General features: G+C 37.9%; 1 protein-coding gene across 2 annotated transcripts in view; it reads right to left on the bottom strand.

Moving 5' to 3' along the window:
• Positions 1-26,474, bottom strand: part of RASGRP1 (RAS guanyl releasing protein 1) — a 37,272-nt gene extending 10,798 nt beyond the window's left edge. For both annotated transcript variants that reach the window (XM_058806309.1, XM_058806310.1), the window contains exons 1-9: positions 26,293-26,474; positions 23,912-24,081; positions 10,759-10,864; positions 8,558-8,620; positions 7,341-7,472; positions 6,534-6,687; positions 3,328-3,501; positions 2,486-2,602; positions 528-803 (exon numbers count right to left, since the gene is read on the bottom strand). In XM_058806309.1, the coding sequence (XP_058662292.1) occupies positions 528-803; positions 2,486-2,602; positions 3,328-3,501; positions 6,534-6,687; positions 7,341-7,472; positions 8,558-8,620; positions 10,759-10,864; positions 23,912-24,081; positions 26,293-26,324 (1,224 nt within the window). In that variant the 5' untranslated portion in view covers positions 26,325-26,474. The remainder of the gene's footprint in view (positions 1-527; positions 804-2,485; positions 2,603-3,327; positions 3,502-6,533; positions 6,688-7,340; positions 7,473-8,557; positions 8,621-10,758; positions 10,865-23,911; positions 24,082-26,292) is intronic.
• Between the last annotated feature and the right edge of the window lie 217 nt (positions 26,475-26,691).

Here is a 26,691-nt window from a genome sequence, read left to right as displayed (position 1 = left end):
TAACTTACTAGGAGAAGCCAAAACTATAGTTTTAACAATGACCTAGGTAGTATAAATTTTTCAGTAGCATGACACTGACTAGATATGACTAGGAGTGAAATACATTAGCTATATGTGACCAACGTTTATGTCAGACAGTTTCTTAAGCACCAGAAGAAACTTGGCTAGAACTGCCAAGTATCTTGAGGGACTGAACTTTTGTGTGATTTCGTTTTCAACACAAGGAATCTTCCTTACTGACAGTACAGAGAGGAATACAGTGAAGCAGAAATAAACATTTCCTTCCCTTACAGAAATAATTTGAAGCATACTGCTGAAGTGGCACCTCTACCCTTGCTGCCACATAAATCATCACCACTATCTTCTCTTCTATTCCTGAACATTTCCCCTTTGGGGAAAAAAAGATTACAATCTTATGTATTCAATTAATTTATTCAATTAATTAACTAATGGGATTCTCTATTTAGTTATTTGATACGTGTATGACAATTTTAATTGGATGCATTTATCTCGTCTAACACACTTACTGTAAGCAAGTGAACAAGGTCCATATTAGCCTCCAGGGGAAGTGGCATTTCCTGGAGTTGTATCAGCTCATCTATGTGGTTATACAGAGAATATAGTTTGTACACATTAATCTTTTTGTCCTCCAAGTAGTCTGGCATGCCCTCATAAAGGGATATCAAGTCTTTCAGGTGGACCCCAAGGATTGGGATCTTAAAGTTACTGCACTCGTTATAGGCACGTCGGTAACTATCATAATTTCTGTAAGACGAAAGCAATTCTGTCATCTCATTAAACACCTAAAAATAAAAATAAAAGCAAAGAGTCAGCACTTCTTACTATTTCTGTTTTTGTTATACAGCCAAGAACTTCCCATATTATTGTTAAGAAATTTACTCTTGAAAAAAATTACAAAACTTTGAGTGAAATCTAGGTGTTCTAGATTTCCTACTGCCATAAATTAGGTACTAATATGTAATTATAGATGGTTAATTTATAGCCTAATCTATACTGCTGGTCTCCTTACACTCCCCATTTAGTCAAATGAAAAGAGATGATTTTCTTGAATCAGGGAGATCTGAATGCAGTCAATGTGTAAGCTCAGCACAAGCTCTCTGACATTCATAAGAGCAGCCATCTTCACATTCAAATCTGGAATGCATTCTCTGACTTCCAGGACACCAGTTGGAATTGCTGGAGAGGTCCTGGCAGTGAAATCCTGTGCTGTGCCATGATCCCATCATGGTGTGATCAGAACAGTTCAAGGTGTTACACCTGTCTTTTCAAGAAAATTTTTTCCATGGAAATGAATTAGAAACAGAATCTTGTGTTTTTTATGAAGGCCAAATTAATCTTCAGTCTAGCAATATAAATATTTCCCTTGTTTAAAATTATACAGGTACAAAATTGACTCATTAACATAATAAAATTCATGGACTAATGTCTTCTCTGGGAAATTCCTGTCAAAGTTCTCCATTTGTAACCTTTGCAAACTGTTTGACGTAGTTAAACCTCGAAGTGTGAGGTTTACAAGTCATTAATTACCAGACTTTTATTACCTGTTTTCTATTAGCACCTGTATACAATTTCTTGAAACAAGAAGTTATTCAAATGATGTGCACACATGCAGACCTTAAAATGACAAACTTTGAAAAATATGTTTCTAAAATAAGCTTTCTAACTGATTTTATAGATTCTGATAGCTGTAAACATTTCCACTGGGAGGTTACACTTCAGGTCCAGGTATGCACTGTTTATTTAGGCTGATCATACTGTGATCAAAACAGGCTCATTAGATACCTTCATGGATTCTTTCAGGCCCCAAAAGAAGAAAGTATCTTATTGTCTTAAGAAGTCTCTTAGGAAGCCACATGAATGCTTAAGAAGCATTGCTAAAAAATATGCCTTCCTTCCCTTTTCAATAGCTTTCAATGGTATTTCACAAGAATTTAACTGGAAATTAAAACAGATTCCTAACAGTCCACCATACCATGTGTGCATTAGGGCTAAATTTGTTCAAGTCTAAATTAAATAAAACCTGTCAAATGGAAAGATCAGATGAACAAAATCAGTCCTTTCACTCAAAGTGAGAGCTCTGTGCTAGCATTTTACAGATTAAGGATGATCAATGTTACTACAGAAGACAATAGTTTGGTTTTCAAGTGTTCACTTTGTTTTCATATGTGAATATTATTTTGTACTACTGCATGTAAATGAAAGTGCAGCTCATGACATCTGAGGCTAAAGGAGAAACTGTAGAAAATCTCTACAAGTCTTGAAGAAAGATGGGGTTGCAAGAAGTATAGGAGTAACTGGTGATGTAGAGATGAAATAATCAATAGAAACCCTTCAAAACCAAAGAAATTTTTGTTCTTTGTTTCCATCTTACCCAACAAACTTCAGTGTGTGTTACTTTTAGTGTGTGCAGTGACAAAAAAAGTTAAAGGTTCTCGTATTTGCAAAATTTAGAAGCAATACCAACCTTAATTACATCATGAGGAACACATGAGCTTGTTTCCTTGAGCCTGGAAATGGAACTGTGACAGAGACCTCCTATCACTGCCATTAATGTGTTAAAATTCTGCAGCTGGTGAAGCTTCTGTGTTCACATTAAAAAAAAAAAAACAAAAAACAGTATAAATGAAAGGTTCAGGTTGTTCAATGTGCACATCCAAATTTTAATTTCCTCTGTTGTCTTCCTCCAAAGTCTTACAAGTTTGTGCCATTTGACTTCATGTATTTTGGTGATGAGCTATGATTTTACTAGGTGTAACATGAACTTTACTGTTGTTAAATCAAATATTAAATTTTCAGATACAGTAAGTCTTCAAAGTACCTCCTCAGTATTTCCCCCTTTTCCCACAATCTACCACAAATAGGAAACACTGCCTATTATCTTTGTTATGACTGCAGTTGAATTAGTATGCAAAGAATACAAATAGGACCCTAGCTCTCTTTTTATCCAGAAAGGTGTTTCTGGTGGAATGCCTCTAATTACAGCCAAAGCCATCAGGGTCTCTCATGCTTTGGTAAGCTTCACAGCCACAGCTGGGAATCTCACATGCTGATTCAAAAGCAAGTCCAGTTTTACAGTGAAAATAATTTCTTCAGAATGAAATGAGAAAGTCCTGGTGCCACGACACTAATATCTGAACACTTCGTAAGACAGCACCACACACAGAAATGCACATGTGGTGTGCATGAACCACCAGAGCAGTGCCAACACTCCCAGCTCACCCTACAGTAGTGGCATGGGAAGAGCAGAAAAATGGCTGCATCAGAGAAAGACAAAATAAACAGCAAACATGCTAGATTTTAACTGACCTGTGCAACATGGATAAACTTGATGAACACTTCAGCCCGAAGCTGTGGTGTTGGTCTGCTCAGAACCATTAGCTGCACCCACTGAGAGATACCATTGCAAAGAGAAATTGATCTTTCCATTGTTGGGTTCTCTTTCACACAACTATTCACAATGTAGTTCTGATAATCTGAGAACTTAAACAAAAGAAGCGTAAATGAAAATTAATGTAGTTTCATATGCCTCATGATCTGTGTGTGGACAGAGGTCTGCTTTGCAAATGAAATATACACCATATCTTTTACACCTGAACTATCCATAAAACTGAAATATTTCCTTTGTTAAAGCTTGGTTAAGTTCAAAGCAGGGGCTTCCACTAATTGAATTAACTGAAAGCTTCTATTGGCCATATCTCAGAAGTCTTGGCTCTTATAAATCCCAGGATGAATAGCACTGGGGCTTTCCTCCCAGCCTCAGTGGCTTCACAGATTCATTGACTTCTATTGGGAAGGTTAAACAGAATTTAAATTGTAATCTAATAACTCAGTTTAAGGGAATTCAGTGTTCAGTTCATGTATTCTGTAGCTGGGGCACACTTCTGAACTAAGCTACACTAATGCAAAAAGCAAGTTCAATGGGATTAATACAAAACTGAGATAAGACTATTAAGAGTGAGGGCTGTCAAAACTCACAAGTTTTGATACAACTTGTGAGATTCTCTTATTTAATCAAGACAATCTAAAATTGTTCAGTAGATACCTGTAACACACTTTTTTTTTAAGCCATTCTTACATTAAAATTAAAGAGAAGAAATAATTTGCTTTTGTTAAACAGAATTTTTATTCATTCTGTTGATTTATCCATTAACAAAAATACACTAGAATTTGAATAATCAGAAAACATTACATGGGATTTTTATTTCCATTCTTTAATATAACCACTAATATCTTACCAAAACCACTCATAGCTGTAGGAGATATACATTCCTCTCCACAGGAATATGTGGAATAGCACTGATCTTTAAGCAAAGGTCAGGCTGTTGTTTGTTTCTTACACTCACTCTCTCATCTTCTTGCAACTTTTTAAATTTTTTCCATCCGTTTAATAAGAACTACTAGCACTGTCAAAGCGGATGACAGCAGACACCTCTAGATTTGTCCTTATTAAATTAAAAATGGAAGAAATATTAGTAATAAGTAGAGCTATCTCTGAGATTACACAGTACTTACATTACAATTATTCTTTGAATTTTGAACTCCAGCCAGGTTTGGCTGGATCTGAAAATTTAAACAACTACTCTATAAGATAGATAATTTTTCAATTTTTGACTACATAATTATGAACTTCATAGCAGTTTCAGTACAACTACGAATCAGTATATATTTTTTTCTCATCAGTAATCTCCTTCAGAAAAGTTTGGGGTTTTTTTTAAATCCTGAAGAAATTAATCTCTAAAATGCTACTTGAAAGTTTTGAATTAATTGTGGTACACAAATAATTTGAAGTCAACTATAAGAAGCTTGTTAGTGGCAGATACACTAAAGTAGTTTAGGTATTTAAATATTGCTCGAGTCTGTTATTGCGATGATTAACAAGAGCCTCAACAAGAATCCAGAATCCAGATTCTTACAAAAGACTGTGGCCTCCCTGTACTTTATGACTAGTGATTAAAATACTTTCCAAGCACCAGCATGCCTCCAGCCCTTACTCTGTGAGCACCACTCCTTGCATTCTAATTTGCTGCAAGATGGATGGTATCTCATGCAAGATTTTGCTGTATGCTGTGTATGTGATCAAATATTCCCTTCTGACTTTCAAATGCCCAGGCCTTTAAATAGTTATTCCAGGGATTAATAACACAGCTGGTCATTTTCAATCTTTCTCCTGGTGTATGATGCCACATTAGAACAACGAAAGGATTCTGCAGCTTAGCACATCTAAGGTTTAGATATATACTCTGCAAAGGTTTAATTAATATAACTAATTATTAATTACATATAATTTTCTGACCCAAAGTCTTGGTCTCAATTTATACAAAAACATATGCAGGTACCCTGTATACAAAATATATACATGCATGTAACTGTTGGAACTCCATGACACATCTGACACTGACTAAAATCATACTTGTTATACTCATTAATTACCTTACATCTGCACAGAGGTTTTGAAAATGGTAAGTTATATAAGCTTTGCATATTATTACTGCCTACAGGCAGCAATCTGTGCATGACTTCAGTTCTACAGCTTTTTGAGTTTAACGCAAAACACAGAGTCATGTACTGTCAGCTCAAAACAAAGTACATGAAAACACGACTGTGAAATCTTCCACCACCTAGTGAGAGCCCCTTTTCTTGCACAGATTCAGCTTCATATTGTAGTGGTACCAAAAAAACCCACTGAAACCAACTAAATAACAAGAAACAGCAAAAAAACAACACACTAAAAAAATAACTTTGCTTTCAGTCTTATTTTCACACAGACTTTGCAACCCTTCTAGATTTTGGTCCCTAACATTCACTTTTCCATGTGTAAACTGTATCAGGTTTGAAAAGAGGCAATGTTGTACCATACCGTGATGCAAGTGAAGCCAAGGTGCATAGGGAAGTTTGCATCTTATCAGCTACACACATGACTGAGCAAAAAATATCTTGGATAAATCCTTAAAAATTGTTTCTGTATATGACAGCATAATAAAATATGTTTAACCTCCTTATTTTAAAAATGGCATTTTCTAAAGTGCTTTCTTATCTCTGGTCTTTATTTTGTTATGCACAATCAAAAAAGGCAAGCAGAGTCCAGCACTAATCACTGCACAGGACTGCTGCACTGATCACAACAGCCACAGAAGGTTGGCATTCTAGGAGAATATTCCAAGTTTTCCTGTTCTTGTGTCCAATGGCATCCCTTGTTCTAACAAAACAAGCTTCTTTGGAAGGTTTTCTCCTCTTCCTTCCAACTGATCTTGCCCCAGCTCTCCCACAGTTGAGATTCATTCTCTCACTCTCATATGGTTGTAGCAGAAGAGTATTTACTCAGAATCTAAGTTACACTGGCCACCTTCAATACTAGTAAAGTAAAAGAGTCTGAAAACAGACTCAGCATGTCCAACATCTCGTATGGCAGAGTTAATCCTGTGCTGTTTGTTACCTCTGCCGTTTCTCCTATGTCTTTCCCATATTTGCTTAATATAAATAAATAATTACATAAATAAATAAAAATAACTTACTGATATTCTTCGGAAAGACTTAAACTCAAGATAGGTAAGATGGTCTGACAGCTCCTCTGGCTCAAGGTGATCAAAAAGAAGTGAGACTTTCCGTTTCTTACTGGTGTTGGCCTTTACACGCTGTGTCAGCTTTCTAGACCAATCCCTAGAATTTCTTTTAAAACACAATTACTCCAAGTTATTTACTGAAGAGCAAAATTTTCCTTTTTCCTTAAGTCAGAGGTAACATTGTTTTCATGCCTTACTGCAGTAAAAACTGAATTATTTGAATTTCAAAACAGCAAACTCCTTTCATGCATTAGAGATTATATGACAAAATATTATTGTTAGTCTTTATTGTATTGATGTAGCACTTGAAGTACAATAGAACTGTCTTACTGAACAGCATGAGAGTCTATATAATTTCTGCAATCAGCTCTACATTTTCAGAATAGCTATCTGTAACTTTGTCTTCACTGAACACATCCAGAGCTCGTCCGTTTAATAATCCTTAGATTTCCTTCATCAGCCTCTATGAACTGTCTCCATTTGCTATTGACCCACAGAGTAAATTTTCTAAGTTCCCTGGACAGGGTAAAACCTGGCTGTCATAGAGAATCAGCCCAAAGTCTACACTGCAGCTAAATTCAACCTAAGCCATTCTTGAAAGGCATTCTGTTCTACTGCATAACATATATTTCATCTGTAATGAAGTATAAACTCTTGTAAGGACAGCTAACATATGACTTATGAGAGACATTATAATCAAATAAAGGAAATTCAGAGCAGAAGTTTGTTTTCTGAGTATATTGAGACTTTGACACTCACATTTGAGATGTGTCAATTAGACGACAATGTAACTCCTCACCATTAGCTCGAACCACTTCTTGAAATTCCTCCATAGCTGTGGATAGTTTAGAGTCCATTTTGAACATAATCCAAAATTCTGTAATCCAATACCTATTAAAATTAAAACCCACACACACCAAAAAAAAAAAAAAAAAAAAAGGTTTTGATTTAGTTAGGCTGAAATTTAGTATGAGCCTCTATGGGTTGAAATGTTCCTTTGGTCAATTCAGGTCAGCTGTTCCAGCTGTGTCCCCTCCCAGCCTCAAGCTCACCCCCAGCCCACTTTTGGCAGGGAGAGATGTGAAACAGAAGGCATTGATGCTGTGCAATCACTCTTCAGCAAGAGGTAAAATAATGCTGGGTTTTACTCAGAGATTCAACACACAGCATTATAGAGGCTGCTATAAAGAAAATTAATTCCATCCCAGACAGACATAGTACCCAGCACTATACATGTAAAAACTTGTGCTTGTGGGAAAAATGGAAATGCACATTTTTAGGTATGCATGTAAGTATGAATTTGCCTGGAAGCAAAAATGTTACCAGATCTCGCACAGTACTAAAGCATGCTGACATAACCAATGAGAATCAGCTCTGAGATAATAAAATCATCACAATTTAAAACAAATTCTACTGCCCTGTTACTAATAATTTCCCCCTTCCTGTAAAAAAGACATATCCTCAATCTATTAGAGCTGAATATTCTCCCTCTCTTCTGTTTTCTCTAAACTGAGATATCAAACTTTATTATACTTAATAGGTAAAAATTAGAGTGTTCCAGGACCACTGCAAGTAGAAGTACTAAGGAGAATTACCTCCCAAATGCACTAGAGCTTTGCTTAGTATAGAAGTATCTGCAATATCCCACTTCATTTTAATAGACCTATATAATAATATTAGACACACTTCTACAATTTCCTGAGCTCTGTCAATTTTCACAGATGTTTAAGATACAGATTCATATAGACTCAGTTCAAAACTGTGACCCGAGAACTCTTGCACTGATTTAAGCAGATCTGCTAAATGCCAGTTGGACCTTTCTGTGTAGAGCTGCTAAAGTGAACCTTGAAAAGCTGAAGCAGAATACCTGTTTCTCTTTTTTATGTGAATTTCAGACATGCAAAAACATATTTATATTCGTCACATAGATAACTGCAAGCTAACAACTAATAGCTAGCAACCAGGAACATACTTACCTCACAAAATAGCATATCTTCACACACAGCATGGAAGAGTTATTTTCTAAAGCATTAAGATAGGTAGAAAACTGTTAAGGAAAACCACATCCATTCACATAAGATGTAAAATAAAACAAGCTTGATACTTCCCAATCTTATTCTTATTCCTGTAAGCAATAAGAATCATCCTGCTGATGGCAAATGTTATATCAGATTAGGGTTTTACATAAGTATATACAAAGTATATACAAAGTATATCCCCAGGTTGCTACCGAAGTTTATTGCAACTATGACTACTATGAGTAATACCGGTGCTGTTGCCAGAGTACTGAGTAGTGTCAACCAGCAAAAGGACTCTGTTTTCTACATGTTTCTTTGCAACATGCCTCAAAATTTCTCACAAAACTCGTGCAATGACAGATGTCATTAAAAATTGAAATATTCATACCAAATTTATCAATCCATTTATGAAGCAATCCTTTTCAGCTAATTCACTGGAGACTTAAAAAAAAAAAAGGCATTTTTCTTTTAAACATAACCAGTTGTTGACAATGGCAGAGCAAAATGTAACATGCCTCTCCATAGTAACCTCACCTTTCTAGCTACACAACAGTTTTCACTTTATTTGCTCTGGCAACTGAACGGAACAACCATATTTTTAGTCTATTAGCTCTTTAAAACATGTTTTGATATCATAGGCAATGTCTGTGGATGTCATGGAAAATCCACTTTGAAAAATGTATTAAGCATTTCTTGATTCTTCTGATGGAGGTGATGACATACATATTTTCAGGCATGAAAAACACAATGTAATGAAAATACCTTGTGGATCCACTCAAAATCCGATTGCAATTAACTGCAGCCTAAATCTACCACAGCTGAGGGGACATGCCATCTCCCCTTTCAGCAGGCTTACACTATGCTGACTACAGGACTGGCGAAGTCTGATTAAGTTCCCAAGTATTTTTAAGGGCTCCTCTCTGAATGACTAGAATTAGATGACTTACAAAGAACTTGTAACCACCTGAAATCTCTCCCTTAATTTAGAGGATGGGAAACAGTGTAACTGGAACACTTGCAAGGTTTTGCAAAATACAAGAGCTCTGAATACCTGATCCATTCAAAACTGTCTTTAACTTTCAATGTCTTTACAGGGAGCTACATACAGAGTTAAAAACCAAGCTTCCAAAATATGCAAGTCTAATAAAAGTTTGAACTGTTTTTCTGGTTGTAGAAAATGTTACACCTCAGAAAGAAGATGCAAGCACTGGCTTTGCTGCATTTTCCAAGAGCCCAGGAGCCTAAGTGAAACACAACACTACACCACAGCTGTAGCTTAGCACACTTGATCCAACACCTGCCATTAGAGAAGCAGCAAGACAGTCCTGCTACAGACAGACAGTCAGTGTTCCAGTAATGCTCTGTTGTAAGGATGCTGCTTGTAAATGCCTGGAAGATACAGAGTTCGAGGAAAGAAAAGATTATTAAATTGAATTGTACCAAAATTGGATGGAGATTCTTAGCATGACAGGTGTCCATCCTGTACTGTGCTCATCTAATTAGGAGTAAACGTTTTGTAAAGCTAAGAAGACAGTAACATATTCCACAAATAAAAATTCCAAAGAAAGGCTAGTATTGTGAATATGATCTAGTAGTTACATTGTGAAAAACCTAATGAGCCAGAAACACACACATATGCGTCCAGGCAGTCAACTCAAATGAGAACAAATAGAAAGGAAAAGCTTATGATTTATTTCAGCAATTTTGAGTGCGTGTGAGAGAAATAATTTTCATCAAAAATTTTCACACCTTGATGATACAGTTTTGTTCTTTACTCTTTGACTTGATAGTGAACAGAGAGAGACACAAATCCAAAACTTAGATCCAGGTTCACAGTACCTAATGGAAGTGCCTACATTCATCTAACACCTGCTAGATATTCCCTCCCCAGCCAACAGAGGGTGATTTATCCTACTTAAAACCTGACTTGGAGTTTCCCTTTTTCCTCTCTGTATAACAAGCTAAACCTGACAAACAAAAAACGCCAACCCTAAACCAAACAAAAGCACACCATACAACCAAAAACTGTGAAGAACAAGTATACAGAATAACTAATAGAATACTAATACACCCATAGATTAAATATCCTCTACTTACCCATTTTAAACTTGTCTGGCTATCAAGCTACCTTAAAAGCAGGTGAAGATTACAAAGGATATAGATCAACGAGTTTCTGAAGCATGTCTGCAGAGGAGATGAAAAACTGATGCATGGCCAGAATTATTTTTAGCAGCTGGTTGTTTTGACATGCATTTCCTTCTAAATCTAAAAAACAAAAAGGATTATTCATATTGAAATCTTGCTATACCTTCATAAACAATTTTCAACAAGCTTTCTCAGAATCCTAATTCTAATCAGGTCTGTTCACATATGCTATTTCAAAGATAGCAGCAACTCACTAATTTAGGGAGTGCATACTTTTTCTGGTGAGAGCCATATAACAACTACTATATTTCACTGCTGCTGTGTTTGGAAGACCCTTAAAAATAAGGAAAAAAAAGGCAAACAAAAAAGCATATGTGTCTCAAAAGTAATCAGAACCAGAATACCCAGAATACATGATGATCTAAGCCCAGCAATGCACTTAAAATCTTAGCTTTCGGCATATGAATATAAACTTGGAAACAAATCATTGAACTGCAGAGCAAAATAGTTCAGTTACTGATCCATCTCAGCCAGCCATTGGTATGACTACAGTTAACAAACAGAAGAGCAATATTCTCAATTGTTTGTGAGCCTTTTTGTACAGATGACACACAACACCAGAGTGCACACACAGCATAGGATCACAGATGTGCATAGATGCACATGGAATGAGATACAACATATGCTAGAAAACCTGTTAGAGATTAACCTGTGCACACTCCCTGTCCTGGACTTAATTGTACTGCACATCAATTTGAACTATGCAGTACAGAGATTTCAGCAGAAGGACTTTAGACTACATCTGTCTTCTGGGTTTTTCCATACGTCAAAAAGATGAAGGACAAGAAATGTAGCAGAACACTTTAAAAAGTTTCCATTACTGCAACAAACAGTAGTGAAAGTGTTTGTAAATATTAACTGACAATGCTCTCCCACAGCCAGGCATAAGAGAACCTAAGTAGCTTGAATGGAAATTTGACACCCTTTCAAATACAAAAGAAAATTAATCTTCCTGAATAATTTTAAATAGATTAACCTCTATGGGAATAAATGTAGTTCTCTCTTTAAAAAGCAGCAGCAGGAACAAGATAGAGAAGCAAAGCACAATACAGCAAAATGGAAGAGGGATGTGAAACAGCAGATTTCCAGCATATGAAATGACATCTACTGCTAGGGAAGGCAGGGAGAAGGCACTTTAACTTGCACATCACCAAAATGGAACTTGAAACAGCCCATTTGCAAAACAAGATAATCCACATTAGTTACTGGGTAACAATTTCCATGCCCTTCTACAGGAAAATACCAAATGTATCTACCTTCAGTGGTATGCGCAAAGGAAAAATCTGCCTGTCCTACTGCACCATGAATGAGAGCAGGAGCGTGAAACAGACCTCAAGTAACAGGAAGTTCTTGATCTGACTTTTGACTTATGCTATGAGTTCTGTTGTACAGCATGAACCAAAGTTTATGTGTTCCTTGTTTGTGTTCACACAAAATTTCATTCCTTACTGAAAGAACCCTTCTGAGATATAAACTGCTTAGGCATTACAGCATGAGCTCTGAGGGCAAACCAGCAAATTATTCAGCTAGAGAAGCGGGAAATTTGAAGAGGGAGGCTGGAACATTAAGAATAAATACTTAATCAGGCCTTTAGTATTTGGCATTTTGTACCCTTTGAGTGTCTTCATGAAGAGTAAAATTATTTTAGGCATTGCACACAGAGGCCTGTATCAGTTTTCTCCCTTTGGCAAAACTTGGTGTTCTGCCAGAGGCTCCATCCACTACCTCCTGTTTAATCAGGAAAACAGTTCAGTACATGCTTAACTTGGAAGCCAAATGGATGTGTGCACACATACTCTTAAAAATATACAGCTTCCTGTAAGTGCTCAATATAGATCATTTCCAGACAACAAAGACAAAAAATAACACTCTCTCTCCCTTAGCACTTTCATTGTGTGCAAAATCCTCTGCTGTGACATAACACAGGTATCACTTGGCCACAGGTTCCCATTTGAATTTTTGTTTTCTAGAAGTTCTCTCTTCCATTTAGCTTTATCATGTCACAAAGGTACAGAGAAAAACAGTATGTTCTGCCTACTATGAGTACTTCAGCCAACACATTTATGGTGTTTTCCTGCATAATGAAAGTGTATTTATGCTTCACCACATCCAGACCTAATTGTCTTGCAACACAGATACACTTCATTACGATGGCATGCAACTATTTTGCACACATTAAAGCAATACGAAGTTTGGGGCTATCTGTTCTCTCATCCAAGTAAAAGGCTCACCTTCACAAAAAACACCCATTGTATTTGTGGTGGCTTAAAAAACAAAATAAACACTCTGCAAAAATAAATTTAAATGTTCCCAGTACAGTTGAGCACTGAACAGAAGCCTGCATGAACTGTACCAGCACACAATTTACAATGGTAAAGCATCTTGCCCAAATGGTGAAGCCAGCAAGAGGGCTGGCCTGACTGTGCTGCAATTGTGCCTCTGAGTGCCTCTGCAGCACTCTCCTGAACCCCCAGCAGTTTGTTTAAAACTCCTTTTCATTTCCGTTTGTATACCTGCTTCTAACCACACAGCCTACTGAGCAAAACCACCAAGTGAACACTAACTAAAGTGCAATGGGTGTGTTTCAGTTAGTCAATTTACATGAAAGAAAGCTGAAAATTACTGCAAAAGCCTTAGCTCTGTCTCACTAGAGCAAAATACAAATAACCAACTAGTTATTCGTTGCATGTTATTCTCCTGTAAATTCCCTTATTGTATTAAGATTTTTAATAAATATACTCTGAAACAAAAAAATAAAGCAGAAGTTGAATATACTTTTCCAGCATTTAACTCCATAAGTGAAAGCACAATGACAGTTAATGATTAGTATTTTACGATCCACGTAGTAGCACAAAGTCACTAAAAACTACAATTACAGAAGTTTCATTTCTTATGTGAGACTCAGAACACACAAGGTAAGAACCCTCTAATTTAGGCCCATCAGCCACTCTATTGCATGATCCAATGAGTGACTCCTCGCAGTCTGTGATTTAGAAATAGCTTAAGTCTCTCTAGGTCCTTGAATGCTTCAGAGAAACAAATTGCTCAAAAGTCTGTAAGCAAGGCTTTAAGAGCAAACTCCCTGCTTTTCACCAGGTCCTGATGGCCACGAGCCTGTGGTAAATACACTTAGCAGAAAGAATCTGTTCAGCAGAGAAGATCGCTGTATTGAGACCTTCCCTCTGATGCATGAAGGCAATGAGAAGGCAGTAGTAAGAATGCCAAGGATGTCCTAACCAAACTGAATTTTGTAGGAAAGAAAAGCTAGCTTTTCTAGGTCTAAGAGGCCCTTATTTCATAAGCACCATCTTTATTTCATAAGCAGGTTCCAACTGTATCACCTAGAGTACAATTTGAAATGAATCAGAAGTGAATCACAGAGCACTGACATCACATGATCAGTGACTAAGATACGAAGAACACGAATAACTTCTTGTAAACTCCCTTAAGTCTTTCAGTGGTTATCAAAATGCAGAAAACAATGCAGTGCAAGAAAGTATCAAGCAATTGCCAGAAGATAAGTGCAAAGCTGAAAGTCGTGGGTTGCTATTCTGATGTGCCACATAGAATTCTTCAAGACTTGTGCATTTTTTTTCCAGCAGTTTAAAGAACACAGCGTGAGAATGGTGCTATAAATGTCTGCAAAGATTACTAAGTCAACCTGGCATCTGAAAACTGAGGGAACTTGTGTTCTTAAGGTCTCAAGGTTTCAAAGACCTTGAGAAATCACACAGACATAAGAAATATGCAGATACATGTGGGAGTACATGGTAGAGTTTAGTGACTGAAATGAAACAGCCAAAGTCAATGCATCTGCCCCACACGTGAGGTGCAGTACTGCAAGAAAATTTTAAAATGGCTAGAAACTACCAAAACTAAATAAAATAGTTCATAAGTATTTTACAGATACTCCCTGGAAATTCCCTTTACAAACAGGAAACAGTCTTTTCCCCTTCATCTTAAAAGTTAAGCAACCCATAGTAGCCTTCTTACTCCATGCTTACTACTTCTTTGTTGGAATTTGATACCCTGTAACAGAGCTAGTCATTTAACTACCTTCATTAAATTGAAGGTAGAATTTGGCCAGAATCAGATTCATAAGAAGCCACCATTCTCCAAATCAGTTATGACACCATTATTGAGGGTCAGCAAGCAGATTTAACTTAAACTAATTTTTTAATGACAGCCGAATGCTCAGTTGATGGCACATATCAGGGCTAGGAACCAATATATTGTATTCTGCTGCTCCAATACAGAAACAGCTTTCTCAAAATCTCACTTCAGAACCAGTTTAATTTGTTCTCAAAATTCTACAGTAATGAGCACTTCACAGCTTTTGTAGGTGACTAATGCCAATGCTTGAGTTTCTCTATCATTTAAGAGTTCTCCTTTCGATCTAATCAAATATTGCATAATACCTTTCTATACACCTACATTTTAATGTAAGCAAATGTATAATGTATATACAAAAAATATGAAAGTACACACATCCCTCCATGTACACAGAGTTTCTGCAGTGATACAATATCATTATTGTAATTAATACCATTTTCAGTTTTAAAGTCCATCTTCACAATGAGATCCTTTTCTGCAGAAATGCTGTATTTGAAGGACTTCACCATACCATTTTTACAGCTGATTACTCTAAGTAGAACTTTGTACTCATCCTTAGTGATTTTTTCTTTGTTTCAAATCATTAAGTACTTAATATCTTTCAGAAATAATATAACTTAATAAGAATGTTCTTGCAAAGGTGACACAGTAATAAGGTAATAGAATGCTTTTTTTAGTTTTAGCTGCAGCAGAAAGCTGGTGGAATATTGAGCTCTCCAGCTTCCATTTAATTCTGTACAGGATGATGGAATTCCCCCTCATGCCACAAGAGTTACATGATGTTTAGCAGACAACATCAAAAAGCTCAGGGAATTGCACCAAAGTTTTGGATTCATTTGTGTCTTTTTAAATTGGCTTATTGCCCATACATGTCTGCAACTATTGAGTTTTACATACATTTATTTACACAAGTAATCGATCTTAGGAAGAAACGCTCCAAAACTAAACTTAGAAGAAATCAGTATTTTCCTGAGAGGAAAAACTCCACTACTTTGTGATCAATCCTGCACCAACAGCTCTATAAACAAAACAAGTTAACAAAAATGTTAGAAGCAACCCCATAAAGTTGCTGTTTCTTCAAGTCTATTCCATTTTAACTCCCTACAGAATAGAGGAGGGGGGAACCCACTCCTGTTCCTCCAAATACTCATAAACAATGCAGATATATCCAAGACAAAATGGGGATAATATGTATCCAAAAAGAATAATGAGACTGTTTTGTGTGAGGGTAGGGAACATTAGGGGAGAGAAATCTCCAGGGGAAATCATTACCCTCTCTCAGAAACAGCTTTTGGAAAGCTACATCTTGCAGAAAGAGCTCTAGGTGGGTAATTCTTTGAAATGAAAAACAAGGAGATAAAAGCTCTTGTCAAAGGGAAATGGGATGATTTTCCGAAATTAAAATGTACTTTGAGAGAAACCAAAAGCAATGTGGGTGGAAAGCATTCCATTAGCCTTGGAAATTCAGATGAGGTACACAGAAGAAGACAAAAAGTTTGCACACACGGATGCACACGACACATCCTTCTACAGCATATTTAAAATATTGATTTTAGCAAATTTAGATGCAAACTTTTTAATAAAATAGTCTTTTTCTCCAAAGCCTACAAAACATAATTTGAGTACTCAAGACTTTTTCCAAAGCTTTAAGTCATGATGCTGGAGCCATGTGAATTTTTTGAGCTGCAGGCAACTCCTGAATAATTCAAGTGTAATGCTTGGCAACACAGCTGTGCCAGCACAGGCACTGATGGATAGGAAAAAACAGGCTCCCAGAACAGAACCAGAAACTGCTGAGGCCAGTGTCCCTGTCTGACCACTGAGCCCAGATGTGTGCTTTAACCCTTACTCTGCAGTGTTCTACAAGAAGCTTCCCTCTGAGGGCATGACTGATCCTGGGCAGTCAGTCACCCCATCCAGGGAAGCAGGAAGCCTGTCCCACCAAAGGGTCAAACTGCAACACACTAGCAGACACCAAGCTGCTTGCCTCTCAGGGGCTTGAAGGAGAACAGATCCCTTGGATCCCACTTCCTGACCTTGATTTTCATTAGTGCTGCATGCTCCAGCTCTAATATTCCTCACTGACCATGTCACTCACATACCTAAGCTTCCTAGTCTTGGCATTAACTTCTAGGTATACTTCTGGAACTGGTGTTTACAGACTATGGCAAACCAAGCCCTAACCCAGGAGCTGGGGATGCCTTCTCACACTGCCCCAGCAGCAAGGAGGCTGCAGAGACAGCCCGAGCAGCTGAGCAATGGATATTTTGTGTCATACCATGTAATGCTTAGCATTTAGAAACAGGCTGCAACTTTGTCAGGGCGGCTGTTGCTTGGGAACTGTCTGCGTATCAGCTGACTGGTGATGGGCAATTAGAATATCTTGCATTGCTAAATAATAGTTATACTGATTTTTCCTGAAGTTATATTGAGATGCATGAAGACAGAATTTGCAGTCATATCCCAGTAGTAAATATAAGTAAATAAGAGACTGCATTATAAAGAAGAAAGTCTAAGTTTTCTTCATTTTGATTTATTACTTACTTCTTGGCTTTGGAAAATTACATTGAAAAAGTGAAGTCAAATTTGCTAAATAGAACTCTCTAATATACATATAAAGAAATCTAAAAGTTCCTTTTCTTTGGGAAAATTTTTTCACAGACATCAGGTTAAAAAAGAAATCATTTTCATTTTGGTACAACCACAATTAACTTCAGTAGTTAGCTAAACAGCACTTAGAATTCTCCAGAGCAGTAACTACTTTTCTCTTCCCACAATGTCATGCATTCTACAGAGCAGTAATGACTCTTCTGTTCCCACAATGTCATTAATTGATCATTAACATAGTTTCTGTTGCCAAGCAATAGTAAGGTTTCTGCACTGTATTTGACCAAATAGCACTCAGATTACTTAACACACAATGATCAACAGCATTTTCTCACAGAACAGCATCGTGGATAAAACTTAACACCTTGGGGGGAACTGGAGACCTCAACATTCAGCTCAGGCATCAAGAGAAGGGATAGAACTCTGCAAGTTTGTGCAGCATGAGAAAAAACCAGGTGATTGTTCAGGGAAACCTGAGAGGAAAAAAGCAAATGGCAATAGTTGCATTCTGTGGGTGTGCATATGCGTTGAAAGAATTTATTGCCTTTGAATCAGAATTCTATGTAAGAATTTTTTATATAGTAAATTTGATAAATAGATAAACACAGTAATTGACCTGTGATTGTTTTAGTAGTTAATTGTATGCTTGAACCAGAGTGGAAGAACATATTTGTGTTCAAAATAGAGTGAGTTTTTTGCAGATAACTGATATGGAAAAATGGGATAGTTTTCATTTTTTTCTGTATTTTAGAGGAGAAAATGTCTACAGCTCTAAGGAGGGAACTCTAACTTGCCTGGTTTGTTGTTTGTAAGATGGATGCAATATATATCTGACTCTCAAAGAATTCCTAAGTCTCAATATGTTTTTTGCATGATATTGAGATGAGCAATATAAAGACATTATCAGTTCACATAACTACACAACTCAATAATACAGTTATTTTTCATTCCAGAAAATGAGAACCATGTTAACCTTTTGGCAGCTTGCACCTAAGAAGCGACCAGCATCAGCACCTTTGTGAGATTTTTTTGGTTTCTATCAAAACACTTCTGTGGCATCTTTCATCCAAATTAGTCTGAATGTAGTTTCCAGTGTTTATAAGGTTTGTGTACAAACATGTCAGTTTATCACACATTGAGGCAACAAGCTAGTTTAGCACAGATCAAACACTGCAGAACAACTTCACATCACAACCTACTCCTAGACCTAGCTTTCCAAGGCTTTTATGACTGTTAGAAGTTGCAAATTGCATTAGGTTCACATAAATCCTATTAAGAACGTTGCTAATCTTTGAAGTTGTAATTTTCCACTTCCTTTAAGTCCTCCATGGGTTAAAACTGACATATATGTATAAACAAGTAGCTCCATTGCAAAGAGTTTATCATGGATGAGATTTTACATGGAATTATGCTACGTGGTCTCAGAAATATTTTTGTTGCTTTCCTAAAGCCCTTTACTTACACCTCTTTAAATAAACCAAACACAGGGACACTGCACTGTGACATGCATTTGAAGATGATACTTCTTGATCTCTTTTTAACTGAAGTGTCTGAGTCGTAGGATAAGCATATGTCACCCATATGCTACAGTAAACATACTTCCAGCACTCAAATGTAAGAGGCAAAGAGTAAGATCTTGTACTCAGAGGTTAAGGACAAAAACTCCTTCATAACAATTGAGCTCTTACAGAATTCTCAGCTTTTAAATGATCCTCAGATTTTTTTAGCAAGACGTATTTGAGTAAACGATGGCTTTCAAGTGCACTCTTGGAATTGTTTGTTAGGTAATTCTAGGTAACATTTCAGGACTTTACTACAGGCAAAAGAAGGAGATATCAAATTGGCACTATGCTGAAGACACACGTTGTCCTGATTGCAATACAGTCTTTAAACACTTGTAAAAACAATTTAAACAAATATTCTGTGTGGGCAAGGAGAAGGCTCTCTGACCCTACATGGTTTATAAGCTTGAATGCATGTTAAAACAGCTCACTGGATCTTTGAAAGGTATGTTTGTTTAAAAAATAGGCACCCTTAAACTTTACTCTAGATTAAAAAAGTAGATTTATAAGATAAAAATAGACATAGTCGAAGAAAACAAACAGGGACCTCTTACCATGCACTAACATATTGTGAAGTTACAAAACAAAAGTAATTTCTAGATTAGAAATTGACTTCAAAACACATATTCAGAATTTCAAGTTCACAGTAGCATGAAGATACCCTAGGGTATCATGATAAATGTCACGAACATTTAGCAGATATAAAATTAACATATTAGGTATCCAGTGAAGGGAACACTGCTAATACATTTTTCCTCTCTGACCTGTAACACTTTCTGAACTAAATATATGTTATTCATTTATGTAGTGTCACAAAGATTGCTACAAGAACTAGACATAAAAGTATGGCTGTGCTACTAAGCAGATGCTTCCTGTGTTCCACTGACCTGCCAGCAAACTAGACCTAACTCTGCTGGCTTCAACAACAAAGCTGATAGACTTAAATGCCTTCACAACTAGCAACAAAATAAGAGTCAAAGCCATACTGACTTTCAGAGACCTGTCTGCCAGTCAAAAGTACATTTCCTGTGGCATTTCATGTGCTACATAATGGGAAAATAAATGGATGCAGGGGGTTAAAGTCACTGTTCTATGTAAAATTCCACTCCAGAATCACAGTCACTAATGAAGATTTCCTCCAGAATAAATTATCTCCCTCTTGAAGCTGTCATATTCTGGGCCAAGATCTATTAACTACTTCTTTGCTTCCCTGAACTTACAACTTAAGCCATTTTGTTGCCAATGGAAAATCTACTTTTAGTTATCTCTCTATGAGCTTTTTGTTCAGGATTAGTAGTGAAGTTAGATTCAGTGCAACCTCTCTGATGTAGAGGTTGCACTGAATCTAACCTTTCTGCAGTTACTGTCTTTTCTAGTTTTTAAAATCATTTTACCCTACCTCCTGCTCTTCCTTTCTTTCTTCCTTCCTTTCTCTTTTCCTCCCCTTCTTTTCTAGGCAACCAGGTGTGATGCATTTATTTGTGCTCTACAATTCTTGTCAATCCAGATCATAGCAGTAACACCATCCTGTAGCTACTCATAATGTTGGAAGGTCTTCTGAGACACATTTTGGAACATGTTTTGAATCACTCTCCTGTATAACCAAATATCTTCTCTTAAAACTGGTGAGAGTGGTTTCAAGTCTCCACAGATCTTCTCCTAAGAAAGGACCAATATTCCTTTCTAAGACACTTCCAACATTCAATATCTCATCATGCTATTTTTTCCCAAACTCCTGCCTTCACTTACATCCTTGCTTTTTTGTTGCCTTTACTTTTGGCAATTCATTTGCAGGATGATTCATCTTCATCATCCTGATTCAAATTTCCATGGAACTTGAAGAAACCTCTACTTTTAGCATCTCCTCATCATGATGTTGAATAAACACTGGCCTGATGTACTCTTTCAGATGTAGTGACCACCTACATGACTTCAAATTACCTCTTAAGCCCCTCATTGTTTCTGTCACTAAGGCACACGCCTGTCATTCATCAGTCCAAGCTAAAGAAGACCAAGTTTGAGAGAGGTGAAAGAGCACACATACTACTCACCCCAAAGCAGGATTTTAAGTTAACTGCACTGACTAAGCTTTTGGATTAACTTGCCTTTCCTAACAAAGTCTTTCCTCTTGGAACCCATTTATAATACTGCAGCAAAGTCGTCTCACTCTTAACTTCAATTTGGCAAATTCCCATCCTCCTTTCTTCTCCCAAATCATGTTGTAAGATGAACTACAACAATCAATACAACAAGAATCAATACAAACTTGCAGTCTGTGTTCTCCACAGCTGTAAGTATGTACTGATACTTAATACCTTCTTGGTTAGACCTTCTTGTGATATTCTCTGCATATACATTAAAAGGCTGCCAACTTCTCCTTACACACCATTGTTGATCGCAGCCTCTCTTACACACTGTTTGCTTTCTCCAAACTTCTATAATTGAGTCCAGGAGTATAAACTCAGCTGCATCCATTACAGAGGAATTGTGTTTGTACACATAGCATGTATAGCAAGTGCAGCATAATTCTAACAAGATGCAGTACATATTCTGAAACATGACACATCATCGTCACTATCTACTGCCTCTTGTTCTCCTTAAGACTAGACAGCAAATAAACCAATGGCTTTTTTCAGAAAGTAAACTCCAAATGTACAATGTCTTGGGAGGGATTCTGTACTTTAAACATTTAAATAAAACTTACTCAAATCACAATAATGACTTTATAGAATAATATACAAAATATTATAGGTCAGCATATCCAAGACTGAAGATAAAATCTCAGCCTAAACAGAACTATCAGCATAGACGTTATAAGATTTCAGTATATCCATATATGCATGGAAAGAAATTTGCTCAATCATTCAGATTCCTTGTAATCATTCTGCAGTTATGCTTTTTTCCCCACCATTTTGCTCCTTGCCCCCAACCCTCTTCAAAATCTCAGATTAAAGACTTTTTATCTCTTCCTTTATTGGCACAATAATGTGAATGAATTTTGCACTGGTTTTGCTGATAGAACAAGAGCCTTCTTTAATGAACTTTATTATGCAAGTTACCTAGTGTTGTAGCAGTTGTATTTTTATTTAAATATCTTAATGGGAATTTCCAACATAGCATAAGAACATGCATAGTTTCATGGAAGATGTATAAATACAGACACTACTATGAATTGTCCAATTAAGGGTCTAAGCCTCTGCAGCACACAACATGATTTCAGCAGTCCTTAGTGAGTTATAATGACGTTTGCTGATGCACTACAATTCACCTTGCTCAACTTATGTAAAGCTTGTCAAGGGTCAGGAAAACCCTACCTAGTGGATTACAGTAAATTTCCTAGCTGAAGTGTGAAACCCTTAAGAAAGATTCACACGCATGTGCTGCTGAACTGCAAAGGTACTTTTCTTCATTACCTCAGTCCTTTCAATGTACTGATGCTCAGCAATTTGAGAACACCTAAGCATGTCTATATTGCTATACAGAGTATTAGCCAAAAATAATCTCCTACTCAGGGTTTCACCTGCCCTACTTTAAATCAATCACTTTAATAACTATTCTATAATTTTATGATGTTACATTTATATTACTGTTTTTTCATTAAAATGTGGAGATATTAATATTGGTCAAGTAGTCATTACAGCTACCTGAAAGCCTTATGTTTTAGATATCTTATCCCCCTGCTACTGAACTGAAATTTATTTATATATATCAATCAACATTTGTTGAGGAATTAGGGCTTTACAGAAATTTAGAGTTTTCACAATAATGAATTGGAGAAGAAAAGAAGCAAAAAAGAGACAAGATTTACTGACAATTACATGTTTCTCCAGCTTTTCTCAGACATGCATTTCTCTGCTCATGCTGATTAGAAGGCTTTAAAGTTAAAAAAAACCTCGTTTTAAACAAATGTGAAAGATTAGTCATTGTTTACACAGTATTTATGCACTGTACCAGTAGATCAGCACGATGTGTTACTATTTAACTATATAGATAATTATTTTAGAGCTGAGTGGGTGTTCAACTACATTTATCTTCTAAGGACTACTTTTGAAACTAAGACTTTCCCCCATATACTTTGGGAGTAGCTCAAAGCCCTGAAAGACTCAGCATTAACAAACAGATGCGCTACTCATAAGCAAATTATTCAGAATCACTTTGTCTTCAGTAATAACATTTTAATAATATTGAATATAAACACGCTTACTAATGAAAAAGCTAGAAAGGGAAACTAGGGGTACACAGCTCAGGCAATGGTTACACTTATCCATACTTCAATTCTTATTGTAAAAAGACAAATAGATAATTGATACATTTAAAAAATGCAGTTGTGATTTCTGTTTGGACTCTTTCCTCTTATAAAGAAACAACTTGAAATCTATACTGATAATGCAAAAAGCAATCCAGTGTTATCTCACCTAGCTTAAAAATAACCCTTCTTCTTTAAAATGTTTAATATTAACATGTTGCTTACACGCATTATGAGAATGTTATTGTAATATACAAAAATATATTGATAACTTGCTGAAGTTTACAAAATTGGTACTTAACAAAAGTACTCTCAGAAGTGTAGATGATTGCAATTTGTCCGATTCCCTGAAGAACGAGCAGTAGTTACTCTAATCTCTCAGCATATATTACACACAGCTGCATAAACACATCCATCAACTAACAATACAATCACCTGTAGCACAAACAATTCTCAGTGAACACCATTTGACTTCCCCAATAAATGTATTTAATTCCCTATAGGAAACACAGCCAACAGAAACATAACCATAGACATAGAAACAAATTAATTTGATTCTAAAAACCTCCAGGCACTCACCAAAAGACTGAATGCAGGTTTCAAGAAGGTCTTCCAAAGTGGCTCCTTTGGCTAGGTGCCCCAAGGGCACCATCATGACCTGAGTATGGTTTGAGAGGCTGTGACAGTGGCTGGTCTGCTGCAGCTCCAGCGCTGATTCAGGGGCAGTGCTGCATGCTTGGGCAGGCTGCCTAGGAGAAAGCACAGTAGTGAAGTAAATACACGATAGAGTGCCAAATTTTACATTGCACGGGAAAGGAGGAAAGATTTAAAGGACAATTAACTCTTTCTAGTTGGGTTGCTGAAATACATCACCCTCCCACTTGATATGTACACCAAATGGACTGCTCAATAAGTGACTTTTTTTCTGCTAAATGTGAGTGGCAGAGCACATGGTCACAGAGCTCCCTGAATGATCTGTCAGGATTATCAGCAGTCTTGTCTGTTTGTTGGAGAGTATGTAATAACCTACCATCAGATGTCTGTGTCCACCAAAAGTAAAGGAGCAAAAAAATACTAAACACATTGGAAAACACCTGACTAGCTTTATTAATTTAATCTGAGAAGTCACTGTTAAGTAAACAAAATATCAGCACAACCTAATAGTGGAGTATTTCACAACCAAAACAATTATATTAATTTGCATCTATTCAATACTATTATTTCCTAGGTTGCTTTAAAATAGTATACATGAGCAAATAAATGTATTTAATAACAACGGTAAATAAGATCAAAATAAAGCACATATCTAATTTTAGTCTTGTGTTTTACTTGTATAATACCTTTTACTGCAAGAACATGTATGTTTATAGATAATATTAAAGGCTATTCATTGCTTGCACACAAGTTCATATTTCTGTATCAAATAGTAAATTGGAACAATATTGTATTAATGAAAAGTGATTTAATATATTTGCCTGCAAATACCAGGAACCACTGGAAGATCTGACTTAAGAGTATAACCATACCGCTTGCAAAATAACAACAAGCACTGCCATTTCATTGAAACTTCAGTTTATTTCAGGGACTCCTGAAATTTCAGGGATCCTCTGGGTTTATTTCAGACACTCCACAGCCTTCCTAAACAAGTGATTCCGGTGTCTTTAAGGTGCTATCACATAACTTTTCTTGGAACACCATGCAAGACTCTAATAGTCCCAGGAAGAAACGGCATAGAATTTCCTCCAGTGTGTTTTACATAGAGATAGTGGAAATAAATTCACAGATATCCCTGAATAGGCACTCCTGCATGAAGTTAAAAAAATACATGCCTTATGAAGAAAGACAAGACCCTACCTCATCCCTGTCAGAGTCCAGCCTCATCCTTACCTCTCCATCTCACTTGAATGCTGGGGAAGCCACAAAACTGATCACAGTGTCATTTACAACCCAACACTGATCCCAGCCTCCATAATTTCAAATTCAGGAAAACACACACCTGACCCTTCAGAGGCAATACTCATCACTGAGCTCCTACGTAGTTAGGCTGACAGTAGCTGACACACAAATATTCTCTACCCTTCCCCCTTTCTCTCAATTTCCCTCTTAGCTTTGTGATCGGACTTCCTGTTCTCATATAAAAAGAACAAGGGCCTGATCAGCTTTCAGTGTTTTCTTTTCACAAGCTTAAGCCCCTCTCCTAGCTTTATTCATAGCTTTATTCGTGCCTCTTCAACATAGGGCAGAGGATCCCAGCAAGTAGCAAAAAAGTAAGAGTTAAAGCAGAAGATATTTCAGGCTTTGACAACACCCAGGAAAAAACCTGAAGTTTCCACACCTGAAAGCAGTTTACAGTTACACTGTGGCCGACCTGGCCATGCTGGACAGGCAAAGCTCAGCCGGTGGCACCTCTGGTTATTCCTCAGAACAGATCCTCTCGCAGCAGCCACCCGACATGACAGACGAAAGGGGGACTGACGTGCAGCGCGAGGACGCCTGCCCTGCATTTCCACTATACACCCTTGGCGGTGGGGCGGACATCACAAACAAGTGACCGTGCCAGGCTGACTGACCCCGGAGCAGGTGCCGCCTGCCCGGCGGGCCGGTGCCAACGGCGTTCCCGGCCGCGCCGCGCCGCAGGTAACCGAGCCCGGGCGGCGCTCAGCCGGCACCGTAACGTGAGGCTCCTCCACTCGCGCTGACCCGCCTGCTCGGCCACACCGGCATCCCAAAGGGCGAAACAAAATCCTCCCCCGCACACTCCCTCCCGCGCTTCTTTCCCCTCCCTGTCCCGCTCGGGAGGACCCGGCCGGCCCCGCAGTGCCACCCCCGTGCCCCACGGAAGCCCCCGCTCGCCCCACCGCCCCGGTGGGCACCGCACGCTCTCAGGCGTGACACCGACCCCGGTGCCCTCCGCCGCGGGGAGCGGAGCGACGGGGGTAAAAGCAGCACGGCAAACTCACTGGTTTTCTCTCCTCTTGCCTAAGGTCCCCATGCCTGTCCCAGCGGCAGCTCCGCCGCCCGGCAGGCTCTGCCGGCAGCGCAGGGAGCGGGGCTGCGCGGGGCGGAGGAGGCCGGGCGGAGCGGCGCGGCCCCCAGCATCGCCTCCTCCCTCCCGCCTCGCCGCGCTCCCGTCTCGCCTCGGGAGGAGTCTGAAACCAATTCAAGTAGGGCAGCGACGGCGGCGGCCGCCACCCGTGACGAGCGCTGGCGGAGATCTTATCGGCAGGAGGAAGTACTGAGCTGGGGCTGCTCTTCTCTGAAGCCGCCGGCTTTACTAGGTACCCGCACGCGCTCGCACCGCCCAGCTCTGAAGCCGCCACAACTTTTTTCCACGGTACCATCTCGGCCCGGCCCGGCCC

This window comes from Ammospiza caudacuta, chromosome 6 (assembly GCF_027887145.1).
Source record: "Ammospiza caudacuta isolate bAmmCau1 chromosome 6, bAmmCau1.pri, whole genome shotgun sequence".
Classification (NCBI taxonomy): domain Eukaryota; kingdom Metazoa; phylum Chordata; class Aves; order Passeriformes; family Passerellidae; genus Ammospiza; species Ammospiza caudacuta.
This window is presented reverse-complemented; position numbering and strand designations above follow the sequence as displayed.